General features: G+C 51.2%; 1 protein-coding gene across 1 annotated transcript; it reads right to left on the reverse strand.

The window, feature by feature from the left end:
- Positions 1 to 11,805: 11,805 nt before the first annotated feature.
- On the reverse strand, positions 11,806 to 12,786 carry LOC110468559 (olfactory receptor 14J1-like). The gene has a single exon (XM_021526578.3). It carries the CDS (start codon positions 12,784 to 12,786, stop codon positions 11,806 to 11,808), a length of 981 nt encoding a protein of 326 aa, XP_021382253.2.
- Between the last annotated feature and the right edge of the window lie 263 nt (positions 12,787 to 13,049).

Consider the following 13,049-nt stretch of genomic DNA (forward strand, 5'->3'; position numbering starts at 1 on the left):
AAAGGAAAGAGAAGAGAAGAAGATCTCTGTTCTTGAGCCCTCGGCCCCAGGGGAAAATGGGGGGGACTGTGGTCTCAAACAATGAAAAACTGAACTGTTGTTTTCTCCCCTCTTGACAGGGCATCCTTAAAAGGAAAAATCCTAAAAGCAGTCTGACCATCCATGCATTGTGGTGAGAGCACTGTGCATGGCAAGGAGAAGGGTCACCATGGCAAACTTTTTCTCTGGGCGGTGCCATGTGTGACATGGAAACACAGGATGTGGAGCTGTGTTTCTTGGGGGGTCTGTGGCACAGGAGAGACTCTGTTCCCTCGATGGACTGAGTATCGATTGCTTGGAGGGTGGAAACCTGATTGGGGTCCAGATTGTGTCTCACTGTGGTTTGTTGGAGTTGGGTAGTGGGGGGAGGAATGTTTTGCAAGGTTTTCATTTGATCTTTGTGTGGTTTTTTTCCCCCCTTCTTTAGTTTTCTCTTTTCTTTAGTAGTAGTAGTTTAATAAAGTTTTTTTCCTGTTATTAAGCTTGGGCCTGCTTTGCTCTATTCTAGATTCCACTTCACAGCATTCAAAGTAGAGATCACATTTTCATGGGGGCACTGGCATTGTGCCAGTGTCAAACCATGACATTTGGTTCCCTGACCGGGAAAAGATAAGATAAGATCAAATAAGATAAGATAAGATAAGATGGTGATAAGGTGAATGTTGTGAAATGGGATCAGGAGGAATAAGAGCAAAGCATGTGTTGGGTTTTGAGATGAATTGAGGTGGAGATTTAGTGTAAGTTTCTGTTTTATGTAGAATGTGTTGAATGTAATTTTGATAATGATTTTTTTGTAGTCTGTGTTCTCAGAGGCGAAGGGTGGAGTGTCGTGGTTTGACACGGAAAGATAATTTTTTCCGGAAGGAAGGGGTCAATTTAGATATTGACCAATTGAAAGTAGACACGCCTCTGAGAACACAGAGGGGTTAAAAGCAAAATTCCCAGGGGAACTCGCTCTCTTCAGTTCCGGTCAGCGTGCAGTGCAGACCTCCCCTGCCCAGCCACGAGCTGGGTGGGGGAGGGGAAGCCCATGGCCTGAGAAAGGTAGGCCGAAAGCCCCAAGGGTGGTGAAAGGACTGGAACCGGGCTGGGCCCTGCAGATGGAAGGGTGGAAGAAATCTGAGATGTCTCCATTTCCCCCCCCAGAGTTCCTCTCCCGAGAGGGAGAGAGAAAGCCGCAAGGAAGGAAGAGCGGGGGGGAGCTGCTGCAAAGTGCCCAGTCGTGTGGGAGTTGCTGGATGTCCGGGCATCGAGCCATCCTGGGAGTTCAGACTTTTAACCCTTTCTTGAGAAAATGAAAGCTTTGTGAATTTTCCTTTCCCCTCCTCGGTTTGAAAGAGAGGAAGAGGGACACCTTGGACCCTGGGATGGGATGTTGGAAGGAGGAATTCTGGATGGGAGGGGGACAAGGAGTGGCTTTTGGCTGGACTTTTCCGTGTTAGCCACAACCTGAACCAATCTTCTCCTTCAAGAGGGACTGTGTTTTGGGAGGATGCCAGCGAATCAAGAGACCTGCTTCAGCTGGGAAAAAGACAAAATTAGAGTGAACAGAGAAAAGGTTAGGGGGTTTGTGGTGGCGCCCCCTTGCCCTGGAAAGGAAAGAGAAGAGAAGAAGATCTCTGTTCTTGAGCCCTCGGCCCCAGGGGAAAATGGGGGGGACTGTGGTCCCAAACAATGAAAAACTGAACTGTTGTTTTCTCCCCTCTTGACAGGGCATCCTTAAAAGGAAAAATCCTAAAAGCAGTCTGACCATCCATGCATTGTGGTGAGAGCACTGTGCATGGCAAGGAGAAGGGTCACCATGGCAAACTTTTTCTCCGGGCGGTGCCATGTGTGACATGGAAACACAGGATGTGGAGCTGTGTTTCTTGGGGGGTCTGTGGCACAGGAGAGACTCTGTTCCCTCGATGGACTGAGTATCGATTGCTTGGAGGGTGGAAACCTGATTGGGGTCCAGATTGTGTCTCACTGTGGTTTGTTGGAGTTGGGTAGTGGGGGGAGGAATGTTTTGCAAGGTTTTCATTTGATCTTTGTGTGGTTTTTTTCCCCCCTTCTTTAGTTTTCTCTTTTCTTTAGTAGTAGTAGTTTAATAAAGTTTTTTTCCTGTTATTAAGCTTAGGCCTGCTTTGCTCTATTCTAGATTCCACTTCACAGCATTCAAAGTAGAGATCACATTTTCATGGGGGCACTGGCATTGTGCCAGTGTCAAACCATGACACTTCCTTTTACTCTTTTAATCTTAATATGAGTACATGAGTTATTTTGTGTTTTAGTGCAACAGTATGATATGACAGGGGCTGTGTGACATCACATGAAGCTGTGTGACATCACAGGGGCAATATGATGTCACACAAATGTCTGTGTGACATCACGGAGAGCTGTGTGACATCAAAGAAACAGTGTGACATCACAGGACACTGTGTGACACCTCAGGGGCTGTGTGACATCATGCAGCAGGCTGCGGCATCACAGAACCGACTGTGACATTGCAGGGTGAATGTGACATCACAGGGGCAGTGTGACAACACAGAGATGTCTGTGTGATATCACAGAGATGTCATGTGACATCACAGGAATGTCCTTGTGACATCTCAAGAGGCTGTGAGACATCACAGGCATGTGCGACATCACAGGAAGGCAGTGTAATATCAACATGCTCTTTTAAATGTTTTAAAGTTACCTTAAAATTTTATCTGCCTCCTAACTTTTACATATTTCTACTAGACTTCTCATGCACTGTTCATGTAAATAATAATTGCTGTACATTCTTCTTTATAAGAAGGGAGAATTGCTGGACTGTTTGTTTAACCAGTGAAGTTAGAGAAGTAGCAATTACATCCTCCAATCCACTGCCACTGTGGACATTGTGACACTGTGGGGCCTTTGAGACCAAAGGACCAGTGTGACACTGTGGGGCCCTGTGAGACCAAAGGACCAGTGTGACACTGTGGGGCACCAGGGAACTATGGAGGCCATTGTGACACTGAGGGGACTCATGGGATCATGAGGACCATTGGGACACTATGAGGCCCCACGGAATAAGCAAAGCATTGTGACACTGGGAGTCTTCACGGCACCAGTGAGACCATTGTGACCCCCTGGGTGCCCACAGAACCAACAGGACCATTGTGACACTGTGGGCCTCGTGAAACCAAGAGGCCTTTGTGGCACGGCAGGGCTGTGGAACGAAAGGTCCATTGTGAAATTGTGGGGCCTCGTGTCATCAGTGCTCCATTGTGACACTGGGGAACCAAAGAAGATCATTGTGGCACCACAGGGCAGCATGGAACGTAGGGGCCATTGTGACATGATGGAACCCCATCAAGCCAAAGGTTCATTGTTACACTGCAGGGCTTTCTTTGGTTTGGAAAGACAGGTGTCTGCTAAGGAAGGCAGGAGCCTCCACTGTAATGGGAAAAAAAAATGTAGACCCCGTCCCTCCGAATTGTTATAAATTTGAAATTAAGTGGGCTCTCAGGCAAAAATATGGGAGCAGGAATAACAGTTTTTTATTAGGGAAAAAAAAAAAAAAGATAAACAATGCAGTGAACCAAAACAACACTGACAGAGTCAGAATACAACCTGACACCCTCTGGGTCAGGGTGTTGACCACAGTCCAACTGGGAATTATGGCTGTAACCCTCCTGGAGTGTAAGGTGTGGTTCTGTTGGAACAGTGATACTGTTGAAAAAGGGTGTAGTCTTCCTTTGAAGAGGCAGTGGAAGAGGCAGCTGTTCTCCTCAGAAAACCTATCACAGAAAAAGCTGTGCTGGTAGGCCGGAGTCTCAAGACTATATATGCAGGTAGGAATGCTTGGCTCCTCCCTCTGGGCAGAGCATCTCACAATGGGATGTTGTCACTTTTCTCAGTCATGCAGTGGCATTCAGTAGCCCATTAACAGCTGATGTCTCCCTGGAGGGAGGATTGGTTTGTGGAAGAGATAAAGAAAACTGCCCAATTAAGGAAAGATAACTGCCACACCTCTAGCAGATGGCAATGGAATACATCTTGCCTTGCAATCTAGGACAGGGCTGCATGGAACCAAAGCTCCAGAGTGACACAGAGGGGCCTCCTGTCATCAGTGGTCTATTGTGACACTGTGGAGCCAGGGGAGATCAGGAGACCTTTGTGACACAGCAAAGCCCCAGGGTCCAGAGGTCCATTGTGACACTGCAGTGATCATGGAGCAGAGGAGTGACATGTCAGTGTGGGGCCTGGGGTACCACGGAGACCTTTGGGACACTGCAGGGCCTCATGGAATCATTGGGACCATTGGGACACTGCAGGGCCTGCTGGAACCTAGGGGCCATTGCCACACTGCGGAAGCCCATCGAACCAAGGGCTATTGTGACACTGCTGGAGCCCATGGAATCAAGGCCCTGTTAGGACACTGCAGGGCCCCGTGGATCCAAGGTGCCACTGTGACACTATGGGGCACCATAAAACCAAGGGAACATGAAACAGGTCTAGCTTTGCCTCCTGGGGACCACCTGAGTAGTCCAGCTGACCTTGGCATGTGGGGGGTCTCTTCTCATCTGCTGCTGAAACACTGGGGCTCCCTGCTTTCCTTCCTATGGAAAAGAACTGTCATTTTCCAAGTGCTCATGGCCAAATTTGGGTTCCACCTCCAACATGGCCTATTGTGACAGACTGGGGGAGATTGTTGGCTGGAAACATTTCATGTGCAGGGGAGGAAGGGGCAGATCCAGCCTTGCCCTGCCCTGGAACCCCAGCCCTGCCCTGCCCTGGAATCCCAATCCCCCCAGAGCCTCTATCCCAGCCCAGCAGTGTCTGCCAGTCCCTGGCACAGCACAGGCAATGCTCCACAGCCACCTCTGGAGCCCCAGCCCAGCTCCTGAGTGACCAAATGACCCCAAGTCCCACCTGGGGGAAGGGCCCAGGAATGCCAAGGGGTATTTAAGGCTGACCACAAGGCAAGCGCACATCTTGACCCTACCTCCTCTTGGAATTTACATCTGAACACCACTGGAATCCAGGAGTTGGTAGCTGTGTGTGTGCTTCTCTGTATCTTTTTCTTCTCTCTCTGTCTATCTTTTTCTATTTCAGTCCTCTTGCAGATGCTGATTAACTTAAAATTGAAAAGGCTTAGAGTTTGTGAAGTTGAATGGGCCAGGTTAATGCATTGAAAACTATTTTTTGTTCACTGAATATAATTTTAAAACTTTTGCCAAAGTTTCTCCGATTTCCTAAAGTTGCCAGTAAAGGCTGCTTTAGTGTTTGTTTTGAGCTCCTGAGAATCTCTTATTGGTATTTCTCCAGTGCCTCCAACTCAGAGGACACAACTAATTTTAATTCCTTTTAAATGTCTCCTTGAGAGAGTTTTTTAGTGGATGGGGGTCAAGGCTTGTGTGTCCTGCTTGGCACAGCCCAGGCAGGGCTTTCACAGCCCCATCCCACACTCCATTTCCCAGCTGGAGCTGCTGGTGCCTCTGAGTTCTGCTGCCCCAGCCCCAGGGACGCTCTCCTTGTCTGCCCATTCCCCCAGGGTCTCTGGGCAGGGATGGCCTCAGTGGGGGCTGCTGACATCCTCAGACACTTGGAGGCTGCTGCTGAATTTTACTGCTCCAGAGGCTTCTTCAGCATTCAGCTCTTCAGTGCAGGAATTCAGTGCCCCAGAACACATTAACAAGCCAAGCCTCTGGGAATAATTTGATTTAAGTTTCCAAATAATTGTGGTTAATTCAACACATTTCAGTGAATGTATTTACAAAGACAGTGAGAAAAGATTTTTTCAGGTCCTGTTTAGATTTTTTTTCCTGTTAATTCATTGCTAAGTGCAATCTCCAATTGACACTGAATCCAAGTACCTCCTCATGCAGTTTGAATAGATATGAAAATCAAGACCCTTTATGGCTGACAATCCATCAGACTGTCCCTACCCCCACCCCACCATTTCCCCCATCCAAGCCCTGGCACTCAGAGCAGCCTTGTGCAAATCTGAGCTCCCTCCAGCCCAGGCTGCACCTGCAGGTTTCATCTCCTGGGCTCCAACTCCCACCTGCTTTCCTTGGAGAAGGAGCTGCCCCAGACACAGAGGGATGTTCATTTATTGCCAGCCACCAAAGACAAGGGAAGGCACATCTCCATCAAATCCTAAAGTCATTCCTCTCCTGGCTATTAAATCCACTTTGCACAGCAGACAGTCTCGGAGAAATGGAAAACTTCTGTGCCCAGCACAGATCCCAAAGTCCCCCCAAACCCTCCGTGCCCCGATTCTGCCCAGATTTGCTCTTTGCACACACGAGTCACAGGCTGAAGTGAGGAGCTCCCTCCATGACCAGAGGAGGAAAAGAGGGAAAGTGGATGAAGAGCTCTCCTGTGCAGAGCCAAGGTCCAAGTGCAGCCCCTGCAGTGGGAACCACAACTCATCAGGTTTGTGTCCTTTGGTCTCAGGGACTGGTGAAACTCAGAGGCACAGAAAGGTTTCTTGCCAACAAACACAAGTTGAACATTGGAACAATTTAATAACCATCACAGCTCTTCCTTCATCTTGCTGCGATATCCCAGCAGCATCTGACATGTCCCCCATCCCCAAGGGATTTTCATACAGGAACAGTTTTAGACAAAGACATAAGAAAATGTAATTGTGTAATACGTATAAATATAAGTAAGGCATTGAATAATTATATATTTATTTTAACTTCAGAAAAATTTGAGAAGTCCCTGAAGTTCAAAGCATGAGACCAGTCAGTGGAGAGGCACTTGAATGACCAGAAAGCATCTGGAGGAATAAATCTGGGAGTAACAGGAAGGACATACATGCAGCTGCTCTAGTGAAGAGATGTCCTTAGACGAGGCCATTTTTAAAAGGAGAAGTGGAAACTGAAGGAAGAGGGACAGGAAAGAATAAACTGAATCTTGGTTACTCAAGTAGATGCGAAGATCAATATTTCTCCTTCTGCCATGAGTACACTTCCAGGAAATTACTGTTCCTAGAGGGAAAACATTGCCATTTCTTAAAAGTACTCAAGTAACCTGAATAATAAAAACATGCCTGTATATTTGGAAACAGGAAGGTATTAAAACTGGTGCCCCTTTCCAGGCAGACATCAGCTGTGTGCCCATGAACAGGCAGTGCCACTTGTGCCCTGAGGTGCCGAGCTGGGATTGGATCTCTCAGAGAGGAGCTGATTGAGAGCAGAGCACCTTGCAAGCTGCAGGTCCCTGCCAGCCCCACAGGGCTCCTGTGCCATCAACATCTGCTCTGCTCCAGTCTGGAACAGGGCCCAGCACGGTGCCGGGATCATCAGAGAGCTGAGGTGTGTGCTGGAATTCCATGCCCTCCCCATGGCACAGCATCCCTGCATTTCCCTGCTCCAGCCTTGGTCTCCAGCACAGCCATGGAGGCTCTTTGGGCTCCTGAGTGTTCCTGCAGCCCCCAAGGGCAGCTGAGCTCTGCCTTGGGCACAGGCAGCCCTGGCCAGTGCAGGCCATGCTCAGCAATTCCTTGTCTGTGCCCGGCCTTGCTGCCAGCCCCGGCAGCGGCTGTGTGGCCCCTCGGTGGCCCTGTGCTGGCCCAGCCATGGTGCCACAGCCCCTGTGCAGCCCAGCCCAGGACAGGAGCATTGCGGCTGGGAACGGCCCCTGTGCCGTGGGGCCCTGGGCAGCCTTGGGGCTCTGTGCCCCATGGCCTCCCTGCTGGGCAGCCTCTGCCAGCTCCTGCAGAGCCCGTGGCACCTGTGGGGCTGCACAGACAGCCCTGCCCGGGCTCTGCCAGCCTCTGGGCCAGCAGAGAGGCGGCCAGGGCTGGCCATGGCCGGGAACAGGTCCTGAGCCCCGCAGGAGGATGGAGCTGGGCCACAGCCAAACTCAGCCCAGGGCAGAGCTGGGCTCAGCAGCCAGGGCTGCCCAGGGCTGGCACAGACAGAGGCTGGCGCTGACAAATGTCCTGGGCCCCTCCCTGCTCTGTCCGTGCCCCAAGGGCACAGAGCAGCCTCCTCTCTGGGGCTCTTGCCTGTTTTCAATGCCTGCCCAGGTGCTGGCCCTGCCCCACAAGGCTTGGGCTGAGTCCTGCCCCTGCCCGCTCAGCCAGGCTGAGATGGACACTGATGGTTCCTGTGCCAGGCTCTCCCAGCCCAGCCCAGCTCCCTGCCAGCTCTGCCAGCTGCCCTGAGCTCTGGGCAGCACCAAGGGCCTCTCCCCAGCACAGCCCAGCCGGCTCTGGCCCCACAGCTCTGCTCAGCCCAGGCTGCTCTGGGCACTGCCCCACGGCCTCAGCCCCTGCCAAGGGCACAGCAGCAGCTGCAGCTCAGCCAGGACTCAGCCCCACCATGGGGGAAGGGGCTTGGCCAAGGCCAAAGGAGCTCCCTGGCTGCCCTGCTCCCCTCTGCCTGAGGTGCTGAGAGCTCTGCAGCCCCTCCTGCCATCCCATCTGCCCAGGCCAGCACAAGAGCCCCAGCCCTGGGGCCCTCCAGAGCTGCTCCTGCTCCAGGCCCAGGGCCCATCCCAGAGCTGGGGCAGCCACAGAGCTGTGCCCATTTCTGCTCGTTGCTGCTCTGATGGGGATGCATCCTCAGCCACTTGGAGGCTGCTGATGAATTTTACCGCTCCAGTGGCTTCTTCTTTCTTGAGCTCTTCAGTTCAGGAATTAAGTGAGAAATACTCATAAACATTTTGTCTAAATGCCCAAGCAAGAAAAGCCACTGGGAATAACTGAAGTTTTCAATCCTTCGGTGGTTACTTCGACAGATTTCAGAAGTTATTTCAAAGTGAAAATGTAGTATATTGAAAATTATGGAGAGAGAATATTTTGCCCTGTTTTCTTTTCCTGTTTATAGATTGATATGGGCTCTGTCCAATTGATATTGCCCCCCAGCACCTTCTAATGCAGCCTGAATAGAGATGAAAATCAAGATCCTTCATGGCTGACAATCAATAACACTTTGTCTCCAATCCCTCCCCACCATTTCCCTCATCCATCCCCTGGCACTGCTATGGATCAGGAATGGTGTGGCCAGCAGGAGCAGGGCAGTGATTCTTCCCCTGTGCTCAGCACTGCTTGGATAGCACCTCGAGTGCTTTGTCCAGTTCTGGGGTCCCCAATTTAGGAAGTGTCAGAGTCCAGGACATCCCTCTGATTGCCTTGGCTGTCTTGAGACCCTGGCAGGGATCTTGGAGACCCTGGCAAGAAGTCAAAAAACATCTGTGTCTTCAATTTAAGCCTGTTGCCCTGGCTGTCTTGAGACCCTGGCAGGGATCTTGGAGACCCTGGCAAGAAATCAAAAAACATCTGTGGCTTCAATTAAAGCCTGTGGAAAGCTGTCAACTCTGGATGATGAATTACAAGTCACAAGGGTTTTAGTAGTGTGATATTTGAACTAACACAGGATGGAAAAATAGAATTTTGGGATCTTTAGAATGGGGTTCAGGAGACAAGATGGAGGGATTTTGTTGTGTCCCAACCTTCTTCTTTTTCTTCTTGTCCTCCATGTCTTGGTGTGAAAGTGACACTTTTCTATTGGTTTAAGGTAGAGATTCACTTTCTAACATAGGTGATGGGAATTGGTGAAGAAATTGTAAACATACAGATGTTGTTTTGAGTATATAATGTGGGAGCCGCCCAGGCCGGACTGATATGGCTTCTGTACTAGGCAGACTACAGCAGTTCAGAGAAAGAATAGACAGATAAGAAGAAATAAACAACCCTGAAAAGGCAACTGAAATCATTCCATGACTCCTCATTTAACTGTGTTCGGGCTAGGGAAGCAAAGACTCTTGGATCTCTCTTGGGGTCACCCTGACCTTCAGGAACCACAAGAGAGAGAAATCCACAAGAAAGGACATGGAGGGGCTGGACCGTGTCCACAGAAGGACAACAAGGCTGGGGAGGGGTCTGGAGCACAAGTCCTGTCAGAGCGACTGAGGGAGCTGGGGTTGTTGATCCTAGAGAAGAGGAGGCTCAGGTGAGACCTCATCACTCTCTACAACTCCCTGACAGGAGGCTGCAGCCAGGTGGGACTCAGGGTCTTTTCCCAGGGAACAGGGACACAACAAGAGGACACAGCCTTCAGCTACAGCAGGGGATGTTTAGGCTGGACATCAGGATATATTCTTCACACAAAGGGTGACTGGGCATTGGAATGGGCTGCCCAGGGAGGTGGGTGAGTCACTGTCCCTGGAAGTGTTTCAGGAAAGACTGGATGTGGCACTCAGGGCCATGGTCTGGGTGACAAGATGGTGTTGGGTCCCAGGTTGGACTTGATGCTCTCCAAGGCCTTTTCCAGCCTGGTTGATTCTCTGATGACTGTGACACTGCAGGGCCCTGGGGAAGCAAGGGGCCATTGTGACACTGTGGGGCCTGGTGTCACTAAGAGGCCCATGGTGACACTGTGTACGACATGGCACCACAGAGCCATGGGGACATTGTGACACGGTGGGGCTGAATGGGAGAAAGGAGTGCATTTTGACAGTCTGGGTCCTGGTGGAACCAAGAGATCACTGTGACCCTGCAGGGCCTGTGGAACCAAGAGTCCATGGTGCCACTGTGAAACCAAGGAGAACCTTGGAAGAGCCTGAGGATAATGGAACCAAGGGGCCATTGCTTCATTGCAAGGACTCTGGGAACTGAGGGAAAAATTGTGACACTGTGGTGCCCCATGAAACCCAGGGTCCCTGGTGACACTGCAGGATCTTGTGTCACCAGGGCTCCGTTGAGACACAACAGCACCAAGGAATTCATTGTGGCACTCTGAGGCCTCGTGGAACCAAGAGGCCACTGTGACCCTGCAGTGCCTGTGGAACCCTGCAGAGCTTTGTGACAGAGCAGGACCTCGTGTCATGATGGGGCCATTGTGACATTGCCGAGCCCCATGGAACTGAGGGGCCAGTGCTGCTCCTCAAGAACTCACGGAATGAAGGAAACATGTTTGACACTGTGGTGGCCCTTGGGACCAAGAGGCCATTGTGACACTGTGGGACCAAGGAGAGCATTGCTGCCCTGCCAGACCTCATGAAACCAAGGATCCACTGTGACACTGCAGGACCTTGGGGGACCACAGTGATTATTGTGACACTTCAGGGCCCAAGGATCCAAGGGACTTTGTGACACCAAGGGGTCCCATGGAACTAAAGGGACATTGTGTCACTGGGAGGCCTCACGGAATTGTGGAGACCATTGGGACACTCTGGAGCCTCATGGAACCATGGTGATACCAAGTTGTCTGTGAGAGTTGATCTGCTGGAGGGTAGGAGGGCTCTGCACAGGGCCCTGGACAGGCTGGATCCAGGAACCAAACCCAACAAGGTGAGGTTTAACAAGTCCAAGTGCAGGGTCCTGCACTTTGGCCACAACAACCCCTGCAGTGCTACAGGCTGGGGACAGAATGGCTGGACAGCAGCCAGGCAGAAAGGGACCTGCAGGGACTGATGGACAGCAGGCTGGACATGAGCCAGCAGTGTTCCCAGGTGGCCAAGAAGGGCAATGGCTCCTGGCCTGGATCAGGAATGGTGTGGTCAGCAGGACCACAGCTGCTATGCCAGCATTGATCTGCCCCAGCTCTGCACACAGACGTTGCTGCTGCAGCTCCAGAGAAGGCAACAAAAGGGCATCTCTGCAGAAAACTCTGCTGGGAGATCCTTTAGTTCCTTTAAATCCACTGAGAGCACAGCTCCTTATTTAAAGAGTCTGGGCACAGGGAAGGAGAAGAGAATGAAAATGAGAAATCCACAAACCATGACATTTTTTGTCGAAAATATTAAAATATAAAAAAAAGGAAAATAACCTCCAAAGGAAAACAACAAGAAGTATCAAAGATTACTTTTATTACAAATGATTTGCCAAAATTGGCCAGCTGTTTCATGTTCCTGAAAGCATCCAGTCATCAGTGTCCACACTGCAGCCTTGAGCTCCTGGTTCCTCAGGCTGTAGATGAGGGGGTTCAGGGCTGGAGGCACCACTGAATAAAGAACTGACAGGGCAAGATCCAGGGATGGGGACGAGATGGAAGGGGGCTTCAGGTAGGCAAACACTGCAGTGCTGACAAACAGAGAGACCACGGCCAGGTGAGGGAGGCAGGTGGAAAAGGCTTTGTGTCTTCCCTGCTCCGAGGGGATCCTCAGCACAGCCCTGAAGATCTGCACATAGGAGAAAACAATGAACACAAAACAACCAAATACCAAACAGGCACTAGGAGCAAGAAGCCCAAGTTCCCTGACATGGGAACTGGAGCAGGAGAGCTTGAGAATCTGTGGGATTTCACAGAAGAACTGGCCCAGGGCATTGCCATGGCACAGGGGCAGGGAAAATATATTAGCTGTGTGCAGCAGTGAATAGAGAAAGGCACTGACCCAGGCAGCTGCTGCCATGTGGGCACAAGCTCTGCTGCCCAGGAGGGTCCCGTAGTGCAGGGGTTTGCAGATGGACACATAGCGGTCGTAGCACATGATGGTCAGGAGGAAAAGCTCTGCTGAGATGAAAAAGACAAAGAAAAAGAGCTGGGCAGCACATCCTGTGTAGGAGATGTTCCTGGTGTCCCAGAGGGAATTGTGCATGGCTTTGGGGACAGTGGTGCAGATGGAGCCCAGGTCGCTGAGGGCCAGGTTGAGCAGGAAGAAGAACATGGGCGTGTGCAGGTGGTGGCCGCAGGCTACGGCGCTGATGATGAGGCCGTTGCCCAGGAGGGCAGCCAGGGAGATGCCCAGGAAGAGGCAGAAGTGCAGGAGCTGCAGCTGCCGCGTGTCTGCCAGTGCCAGCAGGAGGAAGTGGCTGATGGAGCTGCTGTTGGACATTTGCTGTGGCTGCACATGGGCACCTGTTCATGGAGAAAGGACAGGGACAAGTCAGGAGAGGCTGCTTGGAGCCAAACCTGGGCCATTCCCTGTAGCCTGTTGTGCTGGGACTCACACACCCTTGTTCCTGCTCTTGGAAAACCTTCACCCAGGTCCCTGCCTGAGCTCCAGCTGTGCTGGCTGAGTGTGCCAGAGCAGCCAGGGCTGTGTGTGGAAGCTCTTGAGGAGCCATCCCTGCCCCACTGCCCTGTGTTTGTGGCCAT

The sequence above is a fragment of the Lonchura striata genome, chromosome 21, assembly GCF_046129695.1.
Source record: "Lonchura striata isolate bLonStr1 chromosome 21, bLonStr1.mat, whole genome shotgun sequence".
In the NCBI taxonomy this organism is placed as follows: domain Eukaryota; kingdom Metazoa; phylum Chordata; class Aves; order Passeriformes; family Estrildidae; genus Lonchura; species Lonchura striata.

Excerpts from the sequence above, each read along its gene's own strand:
- LOC110468559 (XM_021526578.3), bottom strand. The coding sequence starts at position 12,786 with ATGTCCAACAGCAGCTCCATCAGCCACTTCCTCCTGCTGGCACTGGCA.